Here is a 20,008-nt window from a genome sequence, read left to right as displayed (position 1 = left end):
AACACACAACTGGAAAGCATGCAGACACTAAATGAATAAAGAAATTACAATTTGCTTCAGAATTGTAAATCACCATCTTAAAAAAACAATTCCCTGAGACACAGACAAAGCATACTGGAGAGGGATTGGCAAGGGCTTGCAAAGCGCTGATGAAGATACGTGTCTCTACTGTTCAGAGTCATCTCACCACAGAAAGACAGTTTCTGAAACACATCATTTTTTACCTTACTTGTACCTAACCACTGGGACAACCACCACCAGTAACCCACCACCACAGCTAAAGGTCCCACCCATAGGAGAATAATTGGCACAGCTCTCTAAGTGAGAGAGCCGATTAAATCTCACAAGGCTCCTTTTCACAGCATTGAACAGTAAAAAACCTAAAATTGGGATTGGGATGGAATATAGTGGCATCTGCAGAGCAGCATACAGTGGAAGTCCTGACAGCTCAGTACTTTTTCTGCGGGATGCAAGGGAGGAATGTATCGCTGTTACCAGGCAGAGGGCTCCAGGGTGGAGCAGAGGATTCAACTCGAAGCCACCTGGCATAAAAAAGTAAAATCAAGTAGTATGTGAGGAATACACAGGTAACAAACAGAGCTCCTCTATTCTGTCACTCTCCTTATTGAACCTCTGTATGTGTTCAGACAGAGATCACTCTTGTGATCAAGAGCAAAACTCTGCCCTGATCCTGGTACAGCACACAGAATTATCACATGCCAGCCTCAAAAAAAAATGTTAAATGATCAATTAAAAAATTGATCTGAACTAGACAGAAGACTACATTTCTCTTATGTAGGAATTAATCTACCGACTGCTAGTTTTTGTTCTGAAACTAAACTTTTTTTCATTTTCAAAAAAAAGCTCGCAACTTTCTGTCAGCCCCCTCTAATGCTGGGGGGGGGGCACAGGGAACACCACCATAATTCTCACCTGACTTTATCTTTAGAAATGCACAATGTTTACTTAAACCTCCATACGCTACAGGAAGGACTGGATTCTCCAAGTCCTCAAACAGGACAGTAGCTTTCTAGGAGAGCCATTATTCAGGAGAAGGACAGAGACCTTCAGGTGTGAATCTTTTAATAGCAACTGATGGCAGAATACCCGGCACATCCTACAGTCTGCAGGAGGAAGTGCACGAAAGAGAGATGCTGGATTATTTCCTGGTGTAGACCGTTGTTTTGTGTGCTAATTACACTGGTGAAAACAATTTTCAAGGTTTCTTAAGACCTACAGTTTTGGACAGTCACCTCTGACATGTTTAACAAAGATCTCCTAAACATGCTTCCCATGCTAGAAGAAATACACAAAAGCCAGGCTAAGAGAATGCAACTGTTAAATGTTTTCATTTTGCCAGTCTCTCTAACTTACTTCAAATCAGTTTATATGCTGCTCCCAGATATTACTGATTTGCTAAGACACCTTGACCAGAACAAAGTAAATACCAAACTCTGGGGAAGACATCCCTCTATCCAGTCTAGTATGTGAGAAAAGGCAATACAGAAGGAGATAATGACTTTTCACACATATTGCAGTTTAGATGTGGAACTCATTGTGACAGAAGTAATTAAATCCAGAATAGCCAAAATGTATGCAAAAACAGTTATGTATGGTTCAGTCTACAACTACAGGCTACATCCAACTTATGGACCAAATCTTAAAAGCCAAGAGAAGTGGCAGCTTGTTTACATGATCCATTTCACTGGTACTGAAGTTCAGTCTGCCTACAGAAACAGAACACTTTCTATGGTATTTTGCCACTTGTTACCCAATCACTGCTGCTTAGACAGTCATAAAAGGAACAAAATACGTATCAGACTAATGCTGATTGCCCTTTTTGCCCTCCCCTCATCAACTGAGAGATTTCAGGAAGCAAAAGCAAATAAATTCCAGGATTAAAAACACCTACTTATGATTACTACAGTATTTTTATCTACACATCTATAGCAGACTGCAAACGTTTTACATTTATGACACCTAACAAGCAACCTGTTTGGTTTTGTTCCCAGTTTTCATTAAATACCACAGCCTTCCTGTATATGAAAATCTATACATGAAAATTAATAGACAGCAAAACATAAAATAAACATGTTCTCTATAGCCACTGCAACTGTAATTTTTAATAAATAAGTTATACAAATGATTCCTTTATATTCCATTGTAATTATGAATATCAATAACCTCCATCCAAACTACTGTTTTGATAAAATGAAGGGGGAAAAAAAAATCTGACCAAAAAGCTTAAATTGCTTTCAAAAGCTGAAACAGTGAGATTCTTTGTACTGTAAGATTCTCTGTACAAAAAGATTAAGTGCTATTTCTGGACTATGTGCAAAATATACATACTTAACTTCTACAAGCCATAATGAAATTAGAATTAAGAACAAACTGAAGATGACTGAACAGAATTTATAAACAGATTTTTTAAAATAGAACAACCGCAGACATCTATAAATGGTGTTGCATATTATATGGATTTAGTATTTGGTCCCGGTTTTCTTCATACTTTTCTATCATTTTCTGCATGTCATGGTCAGCTCCAATAACCTAGAAAAGAAGATTATGAACATTAGAAATAATGACACCATAAAACATGTTTGCTTTTGAGCAAAACAGAACAGGACTACCACTGAAGCCAAACCGATACACTCCTGGAGTTCTGTCTGTTCAGAACGCGGCATTCATTGAAAAGCTGCATGTCTGATCCTGCAAACAGTCACAGTGAACAGCCCCTCAAATTCCACCGAAGAGATGGAACGCCAGACTTTTATGCTATACATTCTGGATAGCTGTATACATTTTTCTGATATTTTCCTTCTCCAAAGGTTATTAGAAAAGCAGATTATTTACTTTTACCACTAAATAACACTCTTAGTATTTGGAGAGTACAATCCTCCATATGCTTAATTGGTTGTAACTAAAATAATACTCACAAGCACTGGGCAGGAAACTTTGAATAGCGTATGTTTAATGAGCCACTCTTCATAGAGCTGATGAATAGCTTCTAAATATTCCTAGAAAAGAGGCATTAAAATAACATGTATGCCCAGGGATGAAACACACATTGCAATTTTTATATATTTGGTAAGTAGTTAAGAACTACATATAAAAGCCAGCATCAGATATTTCCACTAACAAAAATAAAAAGTATCAGAAGGTTTCTGAAGAAAATTCATTCCCAGCATAAGGTTTTACTCCATGAAGAACCTCAAAGACACAGAGCTTACAGGAACACAGGGCTCTTGGCTCCTTTTAAGATCAAGAACCACGTTTCTGTCCCACAGGTATCATCTGCCTCAAGATTTTACAGAGAAAAATACAACAAAGTAGTAAGGACAAAAAGGGCAAGACTGCAAAGAATATGTATTGAAGGCACTTTCTGTGTCAATACATTTTCCTAAAATTTCCAGCTCACTTTCTCCTAACTGACTCCATTTCCTCTAAAAGCATTTTTGCTTGTCATCAACTATTAAACTATTAGGTTTTTTTCATGGAGACCACTTAACATTTTTCATTCATAATTGCTCCCCCCACCCGTCAGTAGAGCTGCGAAGTAACACAATGTCTCTTCAAATCCATTATAGCAAGGATTTATTCTCCAAGGCAAAATTTCATATGGCCCAAAATTTAGCTCTTTGCGTGTATCTTCAACTGACAATTGCTTCTACTGCACTATCCAACACTAGAGATACCTTTGTAGTACACAGTATGTCTTCTGTAACTACATTTCTTTCTGGTTAGGCTTTCTTTAGGAGAAAACATTTTTAATGAAAGGCCATTCTGTAACTGTGACATAGAAAGTGATCATTCAATTACTATAGTTTATTTTTAAGCAGATTCCCATGCTAACAATTTTCAAGAAGTTGCTTGTTTTCAGACACAAGCAGAGACACTTTTCATGGATAAACATCCTGGTAATAGCAGACAACAGAAAGTGCCCACATAAATCTTCAGCACCTGCATGCACAGGTATTTGTGCTTCAACCAGGTGCCTTTATGCCGTTTAATGATCCAAAAGCAATTGCCTTTTTACATCTTACAGGAGATAAACATTGATTAATACTCCACCTAAACAGTCAGCTATAGTACACTGATTACTAAAATAGAACACTTGGGAAAGTCAATGTGCATGATAGATCATTTTTATAAAATAAATCAAAATTAAATACTGAAGTTTTAGTTTGCAATGGAAACAGCTGCATCACATTTTGGCAATACACTCAGGATATGATTTTAGTATTTAGATTGGAATCATTATGTTTTTAAAGCTTATTGTAACCACATATACTGAAAGAACGCCTTACCAGAGGAATGATCTTTTCCTCTTCTCTGCATCTTCTTTTTAACCTCTCATAACAAACTTCAGGAGAAGTCTGCAGATAAACTGCCGTAACAAAAATTATAATAGTTATGTTCAAGGATCAGCTTGAAAAGCAAAGAAGAAACTTACTTCACAAACTACAGAAGGAAAGAATCCTGACTTGGTACCACCAGTGAACCTCCCCTTTGGCGTTACTGTTAATCAGTCCATGAACCATCCACAAATTCATGCCGTCTGATGCTACACATTGCAACCACTATTATATTGAATAAAGTCATTATTTATGACCCAAGAAACAAGAATTATTTTTTCTCTCAGTAAGGAAACCCATCCACAAACATGCCCCTCCAGATCCCATCAAAATTTTACCTATCAAATCAACTGAAACATCCGTGTTGTTCTGGATCCAGTCAAACCATTCAGTTAGGACAACATAATCCACCTCTGGCATTTTTCCACTGAATAAACATAAAAGTCATCACTCACTGAACAGTATGCACAGATCAATTCTAAATTCATATTCTTTTCACCTGACTAGAATTACTCCCAATTTACTCCAGCATATGTGAAATGAAAACAAGACCAATATTATGCCCACCCAAATTGAAGGCCTCATAATGCATTGTTTATACAATAGAAAGACCAAATCTTTTTCTTTTGGAAAAAAAGTACTTACTAACACAAAGTTTCTATTGTTAACAGTTACAAACATTAATTATTTTTCCCACTACAGTTAAGAAATAATTACTTGGTGACTAAGAAGAAAAACATTACCATGTTGACATTTATACAATAACAACAAATTAGTGTCAATGGTATTTATTGCTCAAGTTCTTTATATCAGGATCATTTCAAATATATCTGAACTACTGCAGTGCACGTCACCAGAAAGCCTTGATTTACTAAGCAGCACTGACAATTCATGACAGAAGCCATAGTAAAGAGCAGTGAAAAAATAATGATACCGTGTAAATAAAATTTACTGCCACTGTAAGAAATATTTGTGGAAGGAGTACTGAAATATTCAACATGCTTAATTTGAACTCTGTATTCAGAGAGCATAGACAATATTGGAGACAACTGTCCCAAAGTTGTCTCAGTAAGAATAATAAAATATCAAATAACTCATGTAAAAGAGAGTCCATAGAGGACGTAGTAAGAATCACGTATGGCATATTGTTTTTACTAGTATTGGAATTTTCACTTATTACCATATTCCTAAATAGTCAAGTATTACTAGTTTTACATTATTCTGTCTTCAAAACTGGTGATAGTAACACATACTCCACACTCTTTCCTAAATGCCTCTGCAATAGGAATATAAAAAAGAGACTGGGTTAAGAGGCTCCTGTCCTCTCCAGCTGAATGATTAAGACCAGTTGCAACATTTTAAATAGTGCTGACGAAAAACATTCCACAGATTTCTAAACCATTGTCCTGGCAACATGCTTTGATCCCTGGCAAAACTGAGTAAAGATAATCCAGAAAAATATTTCCACTTAAATATGCAAGAAAGCAAAACCCGTATTCATACCACCTCCCCTCTTTATCTGCCATCCAGCTGAATATCTTGCCTCCAAAAGCACCCAAGAAATGCGATAACACAATTCACTGCTATTCTTCCAATGTATCAATTGTATACATTTCTGGGTAGCAGACATACACATAAGGCAAATACTGATTCTGCTACTTTTCTCCAAGATATATGGGGAAAACAGGAAAGTCAAAAGGAATTAGAAATAAGAAAAACCCCCACTATTTTTACCCTGAAAGACAGATACATCCAGGTCAATTCTGCATTGACCTGCCCTGCCGACAACATGCCTTTGCCTTCCCTGTGTCAGTGGAGTCCCCTGGATAATCCTGTGAGGATTCTGGATCAGGCTCAAGATCCATCAAAATACAGGTAATGTAAAAGGCACAAAAGGGTGTTTTCATTTCCAAAGTTTGCTGACATTTAAATGACTCCTACCAAGTAAAGTTTTTACTGCAAAAGTTAAACATGAATGGAACGAGCTTTATATCATAAATAACTATGAATTCAGATGGGACAAAGTGAACTGCTAGTGCTTACTCTGTAACGTACCATGCATACTCACGTGCACGCATTTAAAATTCTTCTACAGTTTTACACCTAACATGAACGTGTCTTTCAGTGCTAAACTCAGACGTAGAATCACAGTAAGAACTTGGACACTCATGCATATCTCTGCATGCTGGAGAAGCTCACAGCAATTGCTTACAATTTAAGCCTTCCATCATTGTCGTAAATCTTACTCTCTCTGGGAAAAAGCCTGCAAAGCCAAAACACAAATACTGAGTGACATTGGAATCAACGAAGAGCTGGTATTCCTGATATTCCCACAGCTCTTCAGCCCTTGCTTAAATTAATCATTCTCCTAAAGGAGAAGAGCTTGTGTAGACTAGAGATTACAAGGGATTCTTTTCCATCTTTAAGACTGGGACCCTAAGCAATACCTTCTCTTACAAAACAGAAAGCAGAAAATAACCTCTGCTCTTTGCAGCATGCCCACCCCATTCAGTCCGAGTCTTATTTTGAATAAAAAAGTTCTATTTCATTTTTACATACTTTTAATGGGAAAATGCCTTCCATACAGCTATTTAACAATCCCTTTGCTGGAGACACCTGTTGAATAGCTTGAGCCTGAGGGGTTTTATTGATAACATTTTCAGCAAAATTTAAAGATATGTCAGGTCAGTTTTGTTTTCCAGACCTTCCATCAGAGAGGCGTAATTCAATTTCTACAATGGGCAACCCATCCTATGTTCTCTGCATGATTTTTGCATGTTGACTAACGTACAGAAGAATTAGGATCGCTCCCCTAGAGGGATAGGAGATTCCCTCCAGGAAATAGTAACAAGGAAAGAAAAAGCCTCTGGAGGATACAAAGGAACTTTCCTTTGCAAAGCCTGTTTAGTTACAGAATGATTTTTTTAAATTTTCATGCAGCAGTTGAACAAAAAAAAACACAGCATGGGAAGCAATCGTTTTAAGTTACAAGGCTTCTATCCTGCCACAGGACACGATTATCCTTCTACATAAAAGCTTCAAGTGTAAAGTTTGTATTTTCTCTTTGTTCCTCTGATGGCTAAGACACCATCTTCTGATTTTAGCCCTTAATGTATCCACAGCCTTTTTGTATCTAATTATTCTTTTGTTATTATAGTCTTGCAATTTCAGTAACTCCCATTTTTTGTGTCTGCACCCGGTGTGCCCATAGGTGACAAGTGTATTCTTCCAACTTTTCTATACAAATACGTCAAGCTGCTTTTGCCTCTATTTAAACAGGCTTTCCTTTCTTTTGATCATGCCAGTATCTCAGCTTCACACCTGTTTCAGTTTCAGTTCATAGATCATGAACAAGCAGTTAGAAGTGTAAAAAGTAATGTTAAAAAGCTCTCATAAAAGCTGTGTACAAAAGCACCAATATTTCCATCTCCCTCCTGGAAGCCCTTTGCCAGATACTTCCAAGAGTTACATTTACTCTTCTCTGAGCTACACAATACTAGCATTATTTTTTGATCAATTTTTATTTCTCTATAAATATATAAAAAGATAGATATATATTTCTGCTTTTCAACTTACAATCTTTCATCTTATAGTTGAAATTTCTGTTGTCAGTTCAACTGAATGATAGAATTTATTCGCATACTGTCACCCTTTGTACCAAAGCATCAATCCAAAGGCTGATCTAACACAAGTAACCTCCTTCCAGCCCGATACGTCCCCTTTCAGTATCTCCCTTCAATGGGATTTCCTATCACATTACAATGCTATCTTCTGCACTTATGAAGAATCATTCATGAAAGTCTCCCAAAAACTCCTTGATAAACACCTGATTTCAGTTCAGATTGCTGAGAATGCCTTTGGTTGGGGGGGTGGAATGTTACAGAACACAGTTACTAGATTAGTCTAACAGGATGTGTGGTTGATCACTGACTTTACATTTTTGTCCAAAGCTTTAATTATTCTTTCCTAACTATTTAACTATTCTGTCCTTCATAATTTGCTCTGAAGTTGTGCTAAACTGAGGCAGATGAACAAATCTGCAGTTACTAAGATGTCTTTCCCTACCCCCTAACACGGGCCCTACAGTAGTTGTTCTAAGTCACAGGGGTACTGCCTCTAGTGCGAGATTTCACATGCTTTCAGAACTCTGAAGTGGACTTTGTTTCTACTGTAGTTGTGGTTACTACTATTTCCATACTCCCATTATCATCCTGCCTTTTCTCATATGCACTTTGTCGACAACGGAAAAAAAAAAGTCAGTAATTAAAAACGAGAAAGACATTCCAGTATATTTCGCTGCATACAGACTGGGATAAATAATGTCTCTTTCTGTTTGCCTTGCATCTTACTGTGTGTCTCTCACCTTTCAAAGCAGTTCTAGTAATAGACTAGGCGCTTATGTAGCATGGATGCCATCTTGTGGCATGCAGCCATTCTCCCTGCAGGCAGGGGCAAGAAACTGGTTTTGTCCCTTAAGACCACTGAAAAATCCATTAAAACAACAATCTGTTACATACATTTCTCAATATAATGTCAGCATTCTAAACAAAACAAAAAAAAAAATCAGTGCTGATTACTGCATTGCTTTAGTTAGTGTGGGATGGAGGAGTTTATACATCGGCCAGGTAATAAATGCGTTTTCTATCTCGGGCCACAATCTTATTCCCCAGAACAAAATGACCTGGGTTAGGCCCAATTGCTCTACCTGGGGGTGGGGACCTGATTCAGAAAGTGACATTTAGAGTCAAACAGCTCTTGCTCTTTCTTTACTCACTAGCCTACCAGGTTTTCAGGCTATTTTGACCCCATGAATCCTGATTCTGAGCAATAGCATGTGAGGGCTGGAACGCTTGTCGCTCGAGTTCCTGCTTGCAAGAAATGCCAATCCTGGACATGCTAGGTTGGGTAACGCTATCTAATTCTCTCCCTCCTACAGTGTTATTCTTTATATCCTCACGGTTTTTGACCTGTTCAGTATGCGTTTGCTTTGATTTAAGCAAGACTTTTGTATTCAGCTGGAGAGCAGATAACTTCAATAAATGGTGTTCTAAATAGTAAGATGTTGTAAACACACAAGAGCACTTCCGACAGCGGCTCTCGTCTGGCCCATGTCCTACAGGTTTTATTCTACCAGTGGGCACCATGTCCCATACAAAACACACTGCCACTCCAACAAAGAACTGACAGATTTCACAGACCACTTAGATGCAAATTACCAAAGAAATCATTAGTCGATTACATTCTTTTTAATCTAATTAAGCCAAGAAAGTAAAGTAGAAAACCATATACCATACCTTCGATACAAATTTTCTACAAAAATGTATTTTGCACTGTGAATTGATCGCTCCATCATTCTTATGGGGGAAATCTACAAAATAAAACTTGACAGTCACTGACTACTTTACATTTTTCAGCATGTTTGTTTCTTTTCAAGCTCATATTGCACATCGTGCCCTTTACATTATTAAATACATAACATTTTCAGTTCTTCCAGATCTTGTGATAAAAAAAACTTACTGGGAGGGTGGGGACCACAAAAAAACAAGTATTCTTAATCTTACTTGTGGTCACTGCATTATTAAACACCTACATAACTAATCTGTTATTCATATGCAAGTTTCAAAGGTAAGTGCAGAAGCACTCAAGGGAGCAGCTCGAGTTAACGAGGGGGACAATAAAGCAGCAATCCACTTCGGACGTGCAGAGCAACAGGAGCTATTGCTACCTGAGCTGCTGCCACCTTCAGGTGTGTTACTGTGTAACAGCACAGGCCTAACAGCAGCAAAACTGTAACAAGAAAACAGAACTTTTTAAAGAAATAATTACAACTGACAAAGTACTGCTGCCTTAGCCAGTCTTGCACGTGTTCAAACGGCGCTTCACTTTGGAGAAGAGAGATTCTCTGACACTCTCTGGCCCCTGCAGAGCAAGGTAACGCTGGCAGAGCTCTTCCCAACCAGGTATTCTGCACGTTAATGACCACAGAAGCAACAATTGCTCGAGGAAGGCTCAAATGGCAAATGACAGCAAAGCACAGATTAAAATGCAGGGCGATCCTCAGGAATTTTTGAATGAACGTTTTCTGCAACAGAATGAGATTTCTATTATCTTGAAAAAACACCTCTTCCAAAAAGCTAATGATTATATGTGCGGTATCATTATCATATGTGGTACTTCTGAAAGTTTGCCCTGACACAAACTCAGAAAATATACTGCAAGGGCAATCATTAAGATATAAGCGTGCCACCTAAGATCAGATCTTGTAATCAGGGAATGGAAGATTTAGCACAGAATGTAGAAAAGGTGTTTGAAGGAAAGAGAAATTAATAGATCTTTATAAAAAGGTAGTGTGTGTGAATCGATACAGAAAAAGAAAGAATTCCAAGAAAAAAGGGATGCAAACCATCTGAAAAAAAGCAACAGAAAATTTTAGTGGAAGTATTTTGGATAAACACAAGAAGCAATGGCTAAATTTGTGCTAGACAGCATGGAGCAGCAGAATGAATACTAACACTACCTTTAAGATTACCTAATGTTTGCCAAAGATTTGAAATAGCTAAATTTATATAGAGAACAATTACAGACAAGTCACTGACGTGTGATGATGAAGAGATTTGTGCAAGCCTAGTTCATAAGGGTGGTGCAAAAAAAGCAGTATTAGTTTGGGGAAGTAGAAGTTCTGAGCAGGTAGGAGGCAGATGTTTCGCCCCTGGAGCACGTGTTGAGCATACCAACAATGTCTTTGCACCACAAAAAGTCATACTCACTGCAGGAACAAAGAAAGTAAGCAAACAGCATCTTACCTTTTGGATACAAGGTTAAAAATATCTATTACTCATAACCGCATCTAACTCTTTTTAAATTAAAAGAGAAATATGTTTCTTTACCATTGGTCTGGTATGCTGCTCCAACATCGTAAGCTGTACGTAAGTCTGTAATGTTATCCCCCACCTTGATGCATCTTGGTACATTAAGCCCTGGGGTTAGAGATGGAAGCAAGACAGACAGACATTTTGGTTAGGTCAAACAGCAAAAAAAGTGAAGTTGGGTATTTCGTAAGCTTTTGTACCACAACAGAATTGCTAAAAGAAGTACACTAAAAGAGCTGGCACCGGGTTTGACAAGAATTAAGTGATCATTTGCCATCCACAATGAAGACATAAGAATTACAGCCCTGGTCCTTAGAGACACTAAGAGGGGCACTTGGAATGCTCGCTGAAATCAACAGGAATTAGTTACTCTGCACCTTGGAACAGTCAGGACCAAGGCATAGCTCATATGAGACAGTTCAAATATGTTTAGTAATTAAAAAAACCTATCCGGTACTCTATTTTTGTGCACTGATAGACTCTCAGTATACCCCGTCCATCCAGAAATGCAAATATGGTTCCAGTAAGTACGTTCTGGGCCTCAGAAAAAGTGTATTTTAACACAGACAACTGTTCTTCCCAAAGGAGCCTCAAAGCAGTTCTCAGATCTTCCGCACTTTCTGATTGCTGCCATTCCACACACACATACACTTACAAGCAACAGTCTATCCTGCAAAGCAGAGAAAATAAGACCTCATCCAGTGTCTATTTGCTGAGGTGACAAGTTTTAAGCCAGCAGCATGGCTTCAGTCCACAGATCGGACCTCTTTCTTTTCTCCTTGTCCAAGATCAGAATGAGAAAGTATTATGAAGTGCACAGATTGCTGTGATGATGTGAGACACAGCCAAGCATGCCCCATCCCTTCACTTATAATAAGAAAGTAAAGCATCATCATCTCCTAGTAGGGAGAATTTACTTTTCCAGAGGACCTATGCTAGCAGTAATTGCATCAAATACACGTTTGGGCACGTGTGGTTTGGGGTGTATCCACACTGCTGTGATGACAGCAAATTCCACATGAGCTTGAGCATAGATACCCATCTCAGCCGGCCATGAGATTTTTGCAATGGAGGTGATCACACAAGCAGGGAAGACTGACATCAGAAACCACTTCAATCATCCCAGCAAAAGCGTATCTGCTGTAGTCAGAGCCCCGACTGCTGTCCCCGAGCACAGCTGTGACAAAGGCACATACTTGTGGGGAACGGTTCCAAGAAACAGTGACTACCCAAAAGCCAACAGAAGCTCTCAACACCTCACAGCACTGAATTTTCCTTATCTTCAGCAGCCGAACAATATTAACCGATCAGATCCACCCCTCACTTTCTGAGTGACGTTCTTCCCTTCTTCGAAATAGGCATAAGTAGATTTAGAAACAACTGTCACACTCAGGGCTTACCTTTATGTGATTTTCTTTAGCTCATACCCAATAAAAACCCCAGTCCTTGCCAAAACCACATTTTATATGCAATATTTCTGCTACATGCATGTCTTAATCACAGTAAAAGATCTTTTGCACCATGGAGCTTTATTTTTTGCTGTATGAGATTATGACCACACCTTCCGTAACAGCTGATTGGTAAGAAGTTCTCATGCATGTCTTTCTAAAAGAACAGTAACTGTAATTGTAGGAATAATTTCTGCCACTTACCAGGATATTATGACCACGAACATTCCTCCACTTAGTCACCGGTTCTGTCAAAACCTTGTTAAAAAGAATTACTCCATGTTAAACATGTTTTAGATTCAAAATACTTTATTTGACCCTACAAGTCTACAACTATTTTTAATGAATACTCATTCAGTAAGTCAGAGTATTCAGGACTTGTATTGCAAAGCTTATCCCTCTTCAAAAAACAGCACTGAATCCTCTAATACAAAAGGTAATAATGAACACTGTTAAAAACTAGAGAAATATCATTATACAACATCTTTTTAGCATTTTAAACCGCCAAAATAAAACACTGGATTGATGACCTAATGAGCCTGGATATAATTTCTTTTTTTTTGAGTCAAGATCAGTACCACGTAAGGGAAAGAATGGCTTAGCTGAGTACTAATGGCATTTCAATGACCTGCTCATTCCCTCACAAATTAATTTCTCAGGGAGTAGCACTTGTCAGCAAAGGAAAAGAGGATCAGACTGCTACCATATTACTTTTCATTTTATTTTTACGATCTAACAAACAAAATGTGCTCAAAACTCTTACGAAATTAATCAGAAAGTCTCCTACCCTGAATAGGTAAAATCACAAGAGACTTACCTGGTTCAAGCAGGGTCTAAAACTCCAACGATACTGTAGAGTCAGGCCTAAGAGAATCTGATAAGCCTGGGAAGTTAACTACCTTTTTAGAAGATGTTGCACTACGTGCAAATTAAAGTTTGCTATCCTTTGAGTTAATAGTTATTTACTCCATAAGGATCATTCCTGTTAAATTACCAAGTAACATCTGGCAACCTGGCATTTCTATGAGGAATCCTAAGACGTACTATCAAATGTGTTCCCAGGTCTGCCAGGAAAAGTACTAATACCTGATGTACACAAAAGCAATTGCTTACTGAGGTTTGAACTTGATTTTGTTTAAAATACAGTAAGCCTGCCCTTCCCCTAATCTTGTTCTAAGCAATATGAAATCAAATACCATACCAGCCTAAGAAATCCCCAGAAACAATTCTGGATTTTTCATTTTTCAAAAAAGCCATCCATTTACTGGGATCTCAGTTACATGACATCAGTATTTTTACATCATTACTTCTTTGTCTTTACTTTGCTTATCACAAGATACATCTAAGATTTAAGTGACATGAAATAGCAAACAAGCATGCCCAAACATGCGCAACCTATGTGGGTTGCTCTTACTTTACAGACGTGCAAACTCTCATCCACAGGTTTTACTGATATTTTGGCATCCAGTACTATATTACATACGATCTAAATTTCTCTTCTACAGTTTGACTATAAATAATTGGGGGAGTTGCACCAGCAAGTGCACTGGCTCACAACCTGCTGCTCCGTTCTCATTAGCATAAGAAAGGACAACACTTCTAAGTTAACTGTCAATTTTGTCAAGACAAGCAACTGCTTAATTATATAAATAAAGACAAAGAAATGTACATCCAGTACCTCAATGCTGGTAGTTTGTGCAAAATAATCCAGGCATGTTGTTTTTCCACTTGCAATGTTCCCCTCGATACATATCTGATGAAAAACAGGTTCATCTTTAAAAACCGTGCTACCGCATAATAGTAAACAGCATATATAAAAATACACTCTTGCCATATCAAGCATGCTATTTCCTTATAATGTAAGTAGATTATTTTATAGGAAGACGTTGGGGATCAGTTTGGATTTTGCGACTCCCCACAGACCACCACTTTATCTCTCCCTGACATACATGTACCAACTGTCTCTTCACCGGGCAAGGGGCAGCCTTACTTTTGGTACCCCTGCAGCCAGCTGCCTACCCGTGCTTCCACATCCCACCCCCTTCCCATGGCCCCCAAGAGTTTCAGAGGGTCCCTGCTGGGCCGCTGCTCCCCCACACCGTCTGCCACAACTCACCTCAGAGACTTCAACTTAACTTTCAACTTAAAATAAAGGCCAACTGAAGTAATAATTTCAGTATCCATTAAATAGATAGTTTAAACCTTAAGATGCATTCAATTTTTATTTTCAGAAACCTGCAAAATTAAAATAAACTAAGAGAATTTTGTTTCAGCTGTCTTAAAATAATTTATAGCTTAAAGTAATTAGATTCCAAATACACAAAAAAAAAAACCCTCACAGGCAGGCTTGTATAGAGCAACTGCAACACATGCAATACAGACCCCAAACTGACACCTGTCCCTACACAATACCATGCGTTTGCACAAATCCCTCACAACTTTATTGCAGTTTACAGAACTAGACAAGCGTAGGTTTGCACCACATAAGACCCAGTAACGGACCCACCACCTGGACACCACTCAGTAAATCAGCCACGTCCAATGGTTGCCAATATACATACGGTCAGATTATAATAAAATAAGAAGTTGAATGTTTTACATAGTTTTCTGAACAAAAGGCAAATACTTACAACTGTCTTTCTATCATCTTCTTTTATCAGATGTTTATCTAGAATGGAAATAAACAGGAGTTACAACCAAGGAGGTCTTCATAACTTAGAGTTATACTCTTAATGTGAGCCTTTCCATGAAGTTTTTAGGTTCTCTATTACTTAGTATAAGTATTTGCTAAATCACCAATCTCTAAGGTTTTAGGTAATCATTGGATTATGTAATAAGACACGTTGTGGCATACACTGACACAGTTTTAGCTTAAGTTCTCCATTGTCCTTGACACTACAAAGAGTCAAATGGTACGCCTACACTCTTTCAGCAGATTTTTTTATACATTTACTGCTCCTCAGTTAGTTTCTATAGGTGAAAAAATGACTTTCGGAAAGGCCAGTCATGGTGCGACGCCCACAGACTTCGCAGGCCTAGCTCCAAAGCTGGGTAAGGATGAAGATTTTAGGACACCTCCAAGACAAGCAATTTGGATGCCTTACATCTCAAAACCGCCCATATAAACCTTCTGCAAGCAATGCTAGGACCACTAGAGCCTTAACAAAGCAAAACACAAATAAAGGCGGTTCCGGTTCCCCAACGCTGCCAGTGAGGGACCGCAAAGATTGTCAGGGCCAGGATGTGCAAGAAATGGGAAGAAGCGGGTTTGCTCAGTCCGAAGAGGGTAAGGGGAGCTGCTGCCGCCCCGGCACCAGACCCGGTGGCTCCTCACACCATGCGGTCCCTGCTGCAGAACTGTTCAAAGAACCGCACCGCTCCTCGCCTGCCCCCGGGGCCGCCGCCGCCACCGCGGGCAGCCACGCACCGGGACCGCGCACAGGGGCGGCCGCCGCCCCCCGGCCGCCGCTCTCGCACTTCCCTTTCCAGCGGGTTCCGCGCCGCTGCGCCGGGCCCGCGTTACCGCTGCCCGGACCCACGTCCCCCCCCGCGGCCCCGGCCACCCCCGCCCGCAACTTACAGCCGCCAGCGCCGCTCGGGCCGGGCCGGGAGCGCAGCGCCAGGCCGCCCGCCGAGGGGCCCGCGGCCGCTCCGCCCGCGCAGGCGGCCCCCGGCGCGCCGCTCCCCGGGCCCCGCCGGCCCCGGGCCCCGCGCAGCGCCGCGGGCCGCGCCCAGGCCGCGCCCAGGCGCCACATGGCCCATCCCCGCCGGCACCGCCGCCGCGGGCACCGCCGCGGCCCCGCCCCGCTTCCGGCCGCTGCGCGCTCGCTTCCGCCGCCGGGGAAGCTCCGGGGCGGGGCCGCGGCGGTTGCGGCGGGGCGGGCCCCGGCCCCAGCCCCAGCCCCAGCCCCAGCCCCAGCCCCAGCCCCAGCCCCAGCCCCAGCCCCAGCCCCAGCCCCGGCCAAGGGTGCGGGAGCGCTCAGCCCAGCCCAGCCCAGCCCGGCCCGCCGCCATGGCGGTGGTGGCAGTGGACAGCGGCTTCGCCCGCTCCCCGCGGGGCGCCGTGAAGATCGCCCGCGCGGTAGGCCCTGAGGGGAGCGGGGCGGGGCGGGGCCCCTGCGGGGGTCCCTCCGCTCCCCGGAGGGCGGCCCGGGAGGGGCGGGCGGGGCGCGGAGCGGCGCGACCCCCCGACCCCCCTGACCCCCTTGTCCCTGCAGCTGGTGGCGTTTGTAACGTTCCTCTGCTTCGTGGCCTCCCGCGCCCACGGGGCGTACACGGCGCTGGCCGTCATGGAGGTGGTCATCACGGCGCTGTTCTTCCTGCTGTACCTGCTGAAGCTCGACAGAAAGATGCGCTGGCTCTTCTGGCCTCTGGCTGTGAGTATTGGCTGGCCCTTAAAAGGGAGTGACTGTACCCGTTTTGTGGCTGCCTCTTCAGAGCGTTATCGCCAGTCAGCTCAGTTACCGTTTCTATAAAGTTAAAGCAAAAGCCAGTGTTTCGTTTCTGTTGAACCAGTTCTTCCTAACAGGTGACAGTTCTTTTGCATCCATTTCTAAGTAGCTGGCTTGCAGCCGCTAACAGCCCCTCCTGTAATCAGCATCGTTTGCTTAACTTTGTAATACTGTGCTCTTCATCCTTCCCATCACAAATTAAACATACACTTTCACTTAATGAGTTCTCCTCTTACCTCCCTTTTTTAAATTTATTTGGTGCTTTAGTCTACCAAGTGTAGCCAAGTTGCATAAATTTGCAAAAAAAAAAAAAGGTGAAATGAGGAATTATATCACAAATGCTTTTTTTAACATCAAGCCACTGGGTGTCACTATCGATCTTACGTGGATATTAGTGCAATTCTATTTTCATAGTAAACCAGCAATTTTTAAAGATTCATACAATATTGGGAGCTATTCACGTTCTTCTTCAGGTGTGTATTTCAGAATAAATATTTTGCTTCCACTGGCTGTTTCAGGATATTTTCAACTCGGTGATTGCAGCGTTGTTCCTCCTCATTGTGTGCCTGTTTGCAGTAATAATCAAGACCAACAATGGGACACTGGCTGGAGGAGTAAGTTGTTAACGAATTTCAGTTCTTAAAGTGGATGTGATTTGAACCTCTTGGTATACTCACATTGTGGTAAGACCATGCAAATAATTCCGTCATGGAAGAACGTACTCAGCAGTCACCAGCAAATGTGAATGTATCTCACTAAAAAAATAATCCTCAAATCACTAGTAATTTAAAGATATTACTAGACTTAAGAATTACTACAGGGAAGTACTAACACTGAAAACTCTTACAGTGTAACTAATTTGAGTAACCTGCATTTACTTCCATAGCTTGACACCCTAGGTGGGAGAATCCATAGCTCTTTTAGGACTGTCCAGTTCGGTTACACTATTTAAGAAGAAATGCCTACAATCCTGCTGAAAAGAGCTGAAACTTTTTAACAGACATGCTGGTACCTCCGTCCTGATGTGTATATTATTTTTTCTGACACAAACTGAGAAATTATGGCAGCTGAAAAGGTTTTTTTCATACTATAATTGTAAGATTTTTATATACTTAAGATCAAACCAGTTTAATAGTTACGCAACTGGTATTTTTAATTCAAATGAAAACTAATGTAATTAACATTAATAAACAATAAGGGGGAAGAAACTCAGTTTTGAAAGTATTTAAGTCTCCTGAAGAACAAGATAAGCTAAAATGTGACAAGCAACCAAAAGAAACCCAGAACTTCCCACAGGAGTTTTTCAAAATCAGCTTAACAGATGATGACGTGGAAAGCTGATGTCTTCGCTGGCAACAACATCCTAGGCAAAAACAAGACTTTCCAATAAAGTGACCGGCTATGCTAGAATATAATACATATTCTAAGTTATGAAGTAATAGAAATTAAAGTTAAGTTGGAAGCAGGAGACTAAGCAGGTAGCTTGGAAAACAAGTTTGGGCAGAACGTATGACGTCTTCAATGCTGAGAGAAACAGAATTGCCCCGAGGCCTGTACGCCTCGGGCACAGACTGCCTTGAACTGTGCTCTCCTGAAAGAGCTTGCCTTGGCCTTATTCCCACGGATCAGATAATTCCATTTTAAAACACGCTTGCATCAAAAAACTTGTGTGCATATGGGATCGGGCTGAAGGGCAAGAGCTGAGCAAGTTAACTCAGCGGTCGTTCTGCACACACATTTTTCCAGTTGCCTGCCTGAAGTTGTATATTTTTTAAATACTTAGGTACTTTTCTTCAATTTGGAGTATGTTTCCTGTTCAGAGCGTCAGAGGAGAGGAGCACTATTTTTTTCCTGCTAGGCTTGTTTCTACAAATGTTGACTTTTCTCCAGGCCACTACCATTAATTAGGCAGTTCTTAAAAGAGAGAGAAGGGTTTTCATTTAGGATAAAAGCATTGTCTGGCATAACGCAGCATTAGCTTAGCTTTCAAGGAGAAGACATCATCTCCAACGCAAACATCAAACGAAGCCAGGGTGTAGACTGCTGTATGAAAGGCTGGTGGGATTTAAATATGGATGCTATTTAAGTTATCAGCTGTCTCACATCACACATGTATTTAGAAGGCTAGAACCAACCTAGGAAGATGCGTTTACTGCTTCTCTGAGGAACGGTAGGTAGATGAGTCACTAGAGTAAAAGATAGAGATTCTATGGGGAAACTAACATTATTGTTATTTTTACAGGTGTTTGGTCTTGTATTGCTTGTTCTCTGCGTTGTCGACGCGGTTCTTCTTTTCCAGAAGATTAGCCTTGATGGACCAAGAGGAAGGAATACTCCTGCGAAATAAGATTACCATTTTAGTAAAAGAATGATTTCTCCATTGATGACTGTTTTACGGTTCTCTTTTAAAGAATTTGTATTTTCATGTGTTCACCTTTGAATTTCCCGTGCCTTTAAGTACATTTTTGCAAGTATTGTTCATAAGTTTTCTTACATTTACAAATGTAGTTTCAGTGTTGCAATTTCACCAGTATAAGCTTCACAGAAAATTGTCCTGTTTTTCTAAACTTAAACTTTGTAAACGTTTCACCTGTATGAAAATTAATTTCATAATTGTCTTCTTTCTATAATAAAAAGAAAATACAATAGGTCTAAGTGCATTATTTAACATTATTTATTTATTAAGTGCACCGGAAGTAAAAATTACTTGATTCAATGTACCAATAAACATCTTTAGGAACAGATTTTTTGCACCCTTGTGTTCCTCATTCCATGGATCAGCGTCCCGGCTGATGACTGTCTCATGCCGCATGAATACTTTATTGCTGCGAGACTGTTTGATCACCAAATTTCCATTTTTATGTTCAGAATAGCGCTGAAAATAA

At 40.4% G+C, this 20,008-nt stretch overlaps 2 protein-coding genes across 5 annotated transcripts; one reads left to right on the top strand and one right to left on the bottom strand.

The window, feature by feature from the left end:
* Positions 1-2,398: 2,398 nt before the first annotated feature.
* Positions 2,399-16,453, bottom strand: TK2 (thymidine kinase 2). 4 transcript variants are annotated; one of them, XM_075161430.1, is made up of 11 exons: positions 16,253-16,453; positions 15,303-15,340; positions 14,351-14,425; positions 12,877-12,930; positions 11,243-11,332; positions 9,650-9,723; positions 6,568-6,618; positions 4,694-4,782; positions 4,308-4,387; positions 2,937-3,017; positions 2,399-2,550 (listed from the first exon to the last, which is right to left on the bottom strand). In XM_075161430.1, the coding sequence occupies exons 1-11, from the start codon at positions 16,425-16,427 to the stop codon at positions 2,452-2,454; spliced, it is 906 nt and encodes a 301-aa protein (XP_075017531.1). In that variant the 5' UTR covers positions 16,428-16,453; the 3' UTR covers positions 2,399-2,451. The 4 variants fall into 4 exon arrangements, with proteins under 4 accessions (XP_075017531.1, XP_075017533.1, XP_075017532.1 ...); XM_075161432.1 differs by lacking the exon at positions 2,937-3,017; XM_075161431.1 differs by lacking the exon at positions 6,568-6,618.
* Positions 16,454-16,526: 73 nt separating this feature from the next.
* On the top strand, positions 16,527-19,771 carry LOC142087314 (chemokine-like factor). The gene is made up of 4 exons (XM_075161436.1): positions 16,527-16,753; positions 16,890-17,048; positions 17,642-17,737; positions 19,366-19,771. The coding sequence occupies exons 1-4, from the start codon at positions 16,685-16,687 to the stop codon at positions 19,468-19,470; spliced, it is 429 nt and encodes a 142-aa protein (XP_075017537.1). The 5' UTR covers positions 16,527-16,684; the 3' UTR covers positions 19,471-19,771.
* Positions 19,772-20,008: the final 237 nt, after the last annotated feature.

The sequence above is a fragment of the Calonectris borealis genome, chromosome 12 (assembly GCF_964195595.1).
Source record: "Calonectris borealis chromosome 12, bCalBor7.hap1.2, whole genome shotgun sequence".
Lineage (NCBI taxonomy): Eukaryota > Metazoa > Chordata > Aves > Procellariiformes > Procellariidae > Calonectris > Calonectris borealis.
Note: the sequence above shows the minus strand (reverse complement) of the source record. Positions and strands in the feature narration are given on the sequence as shown.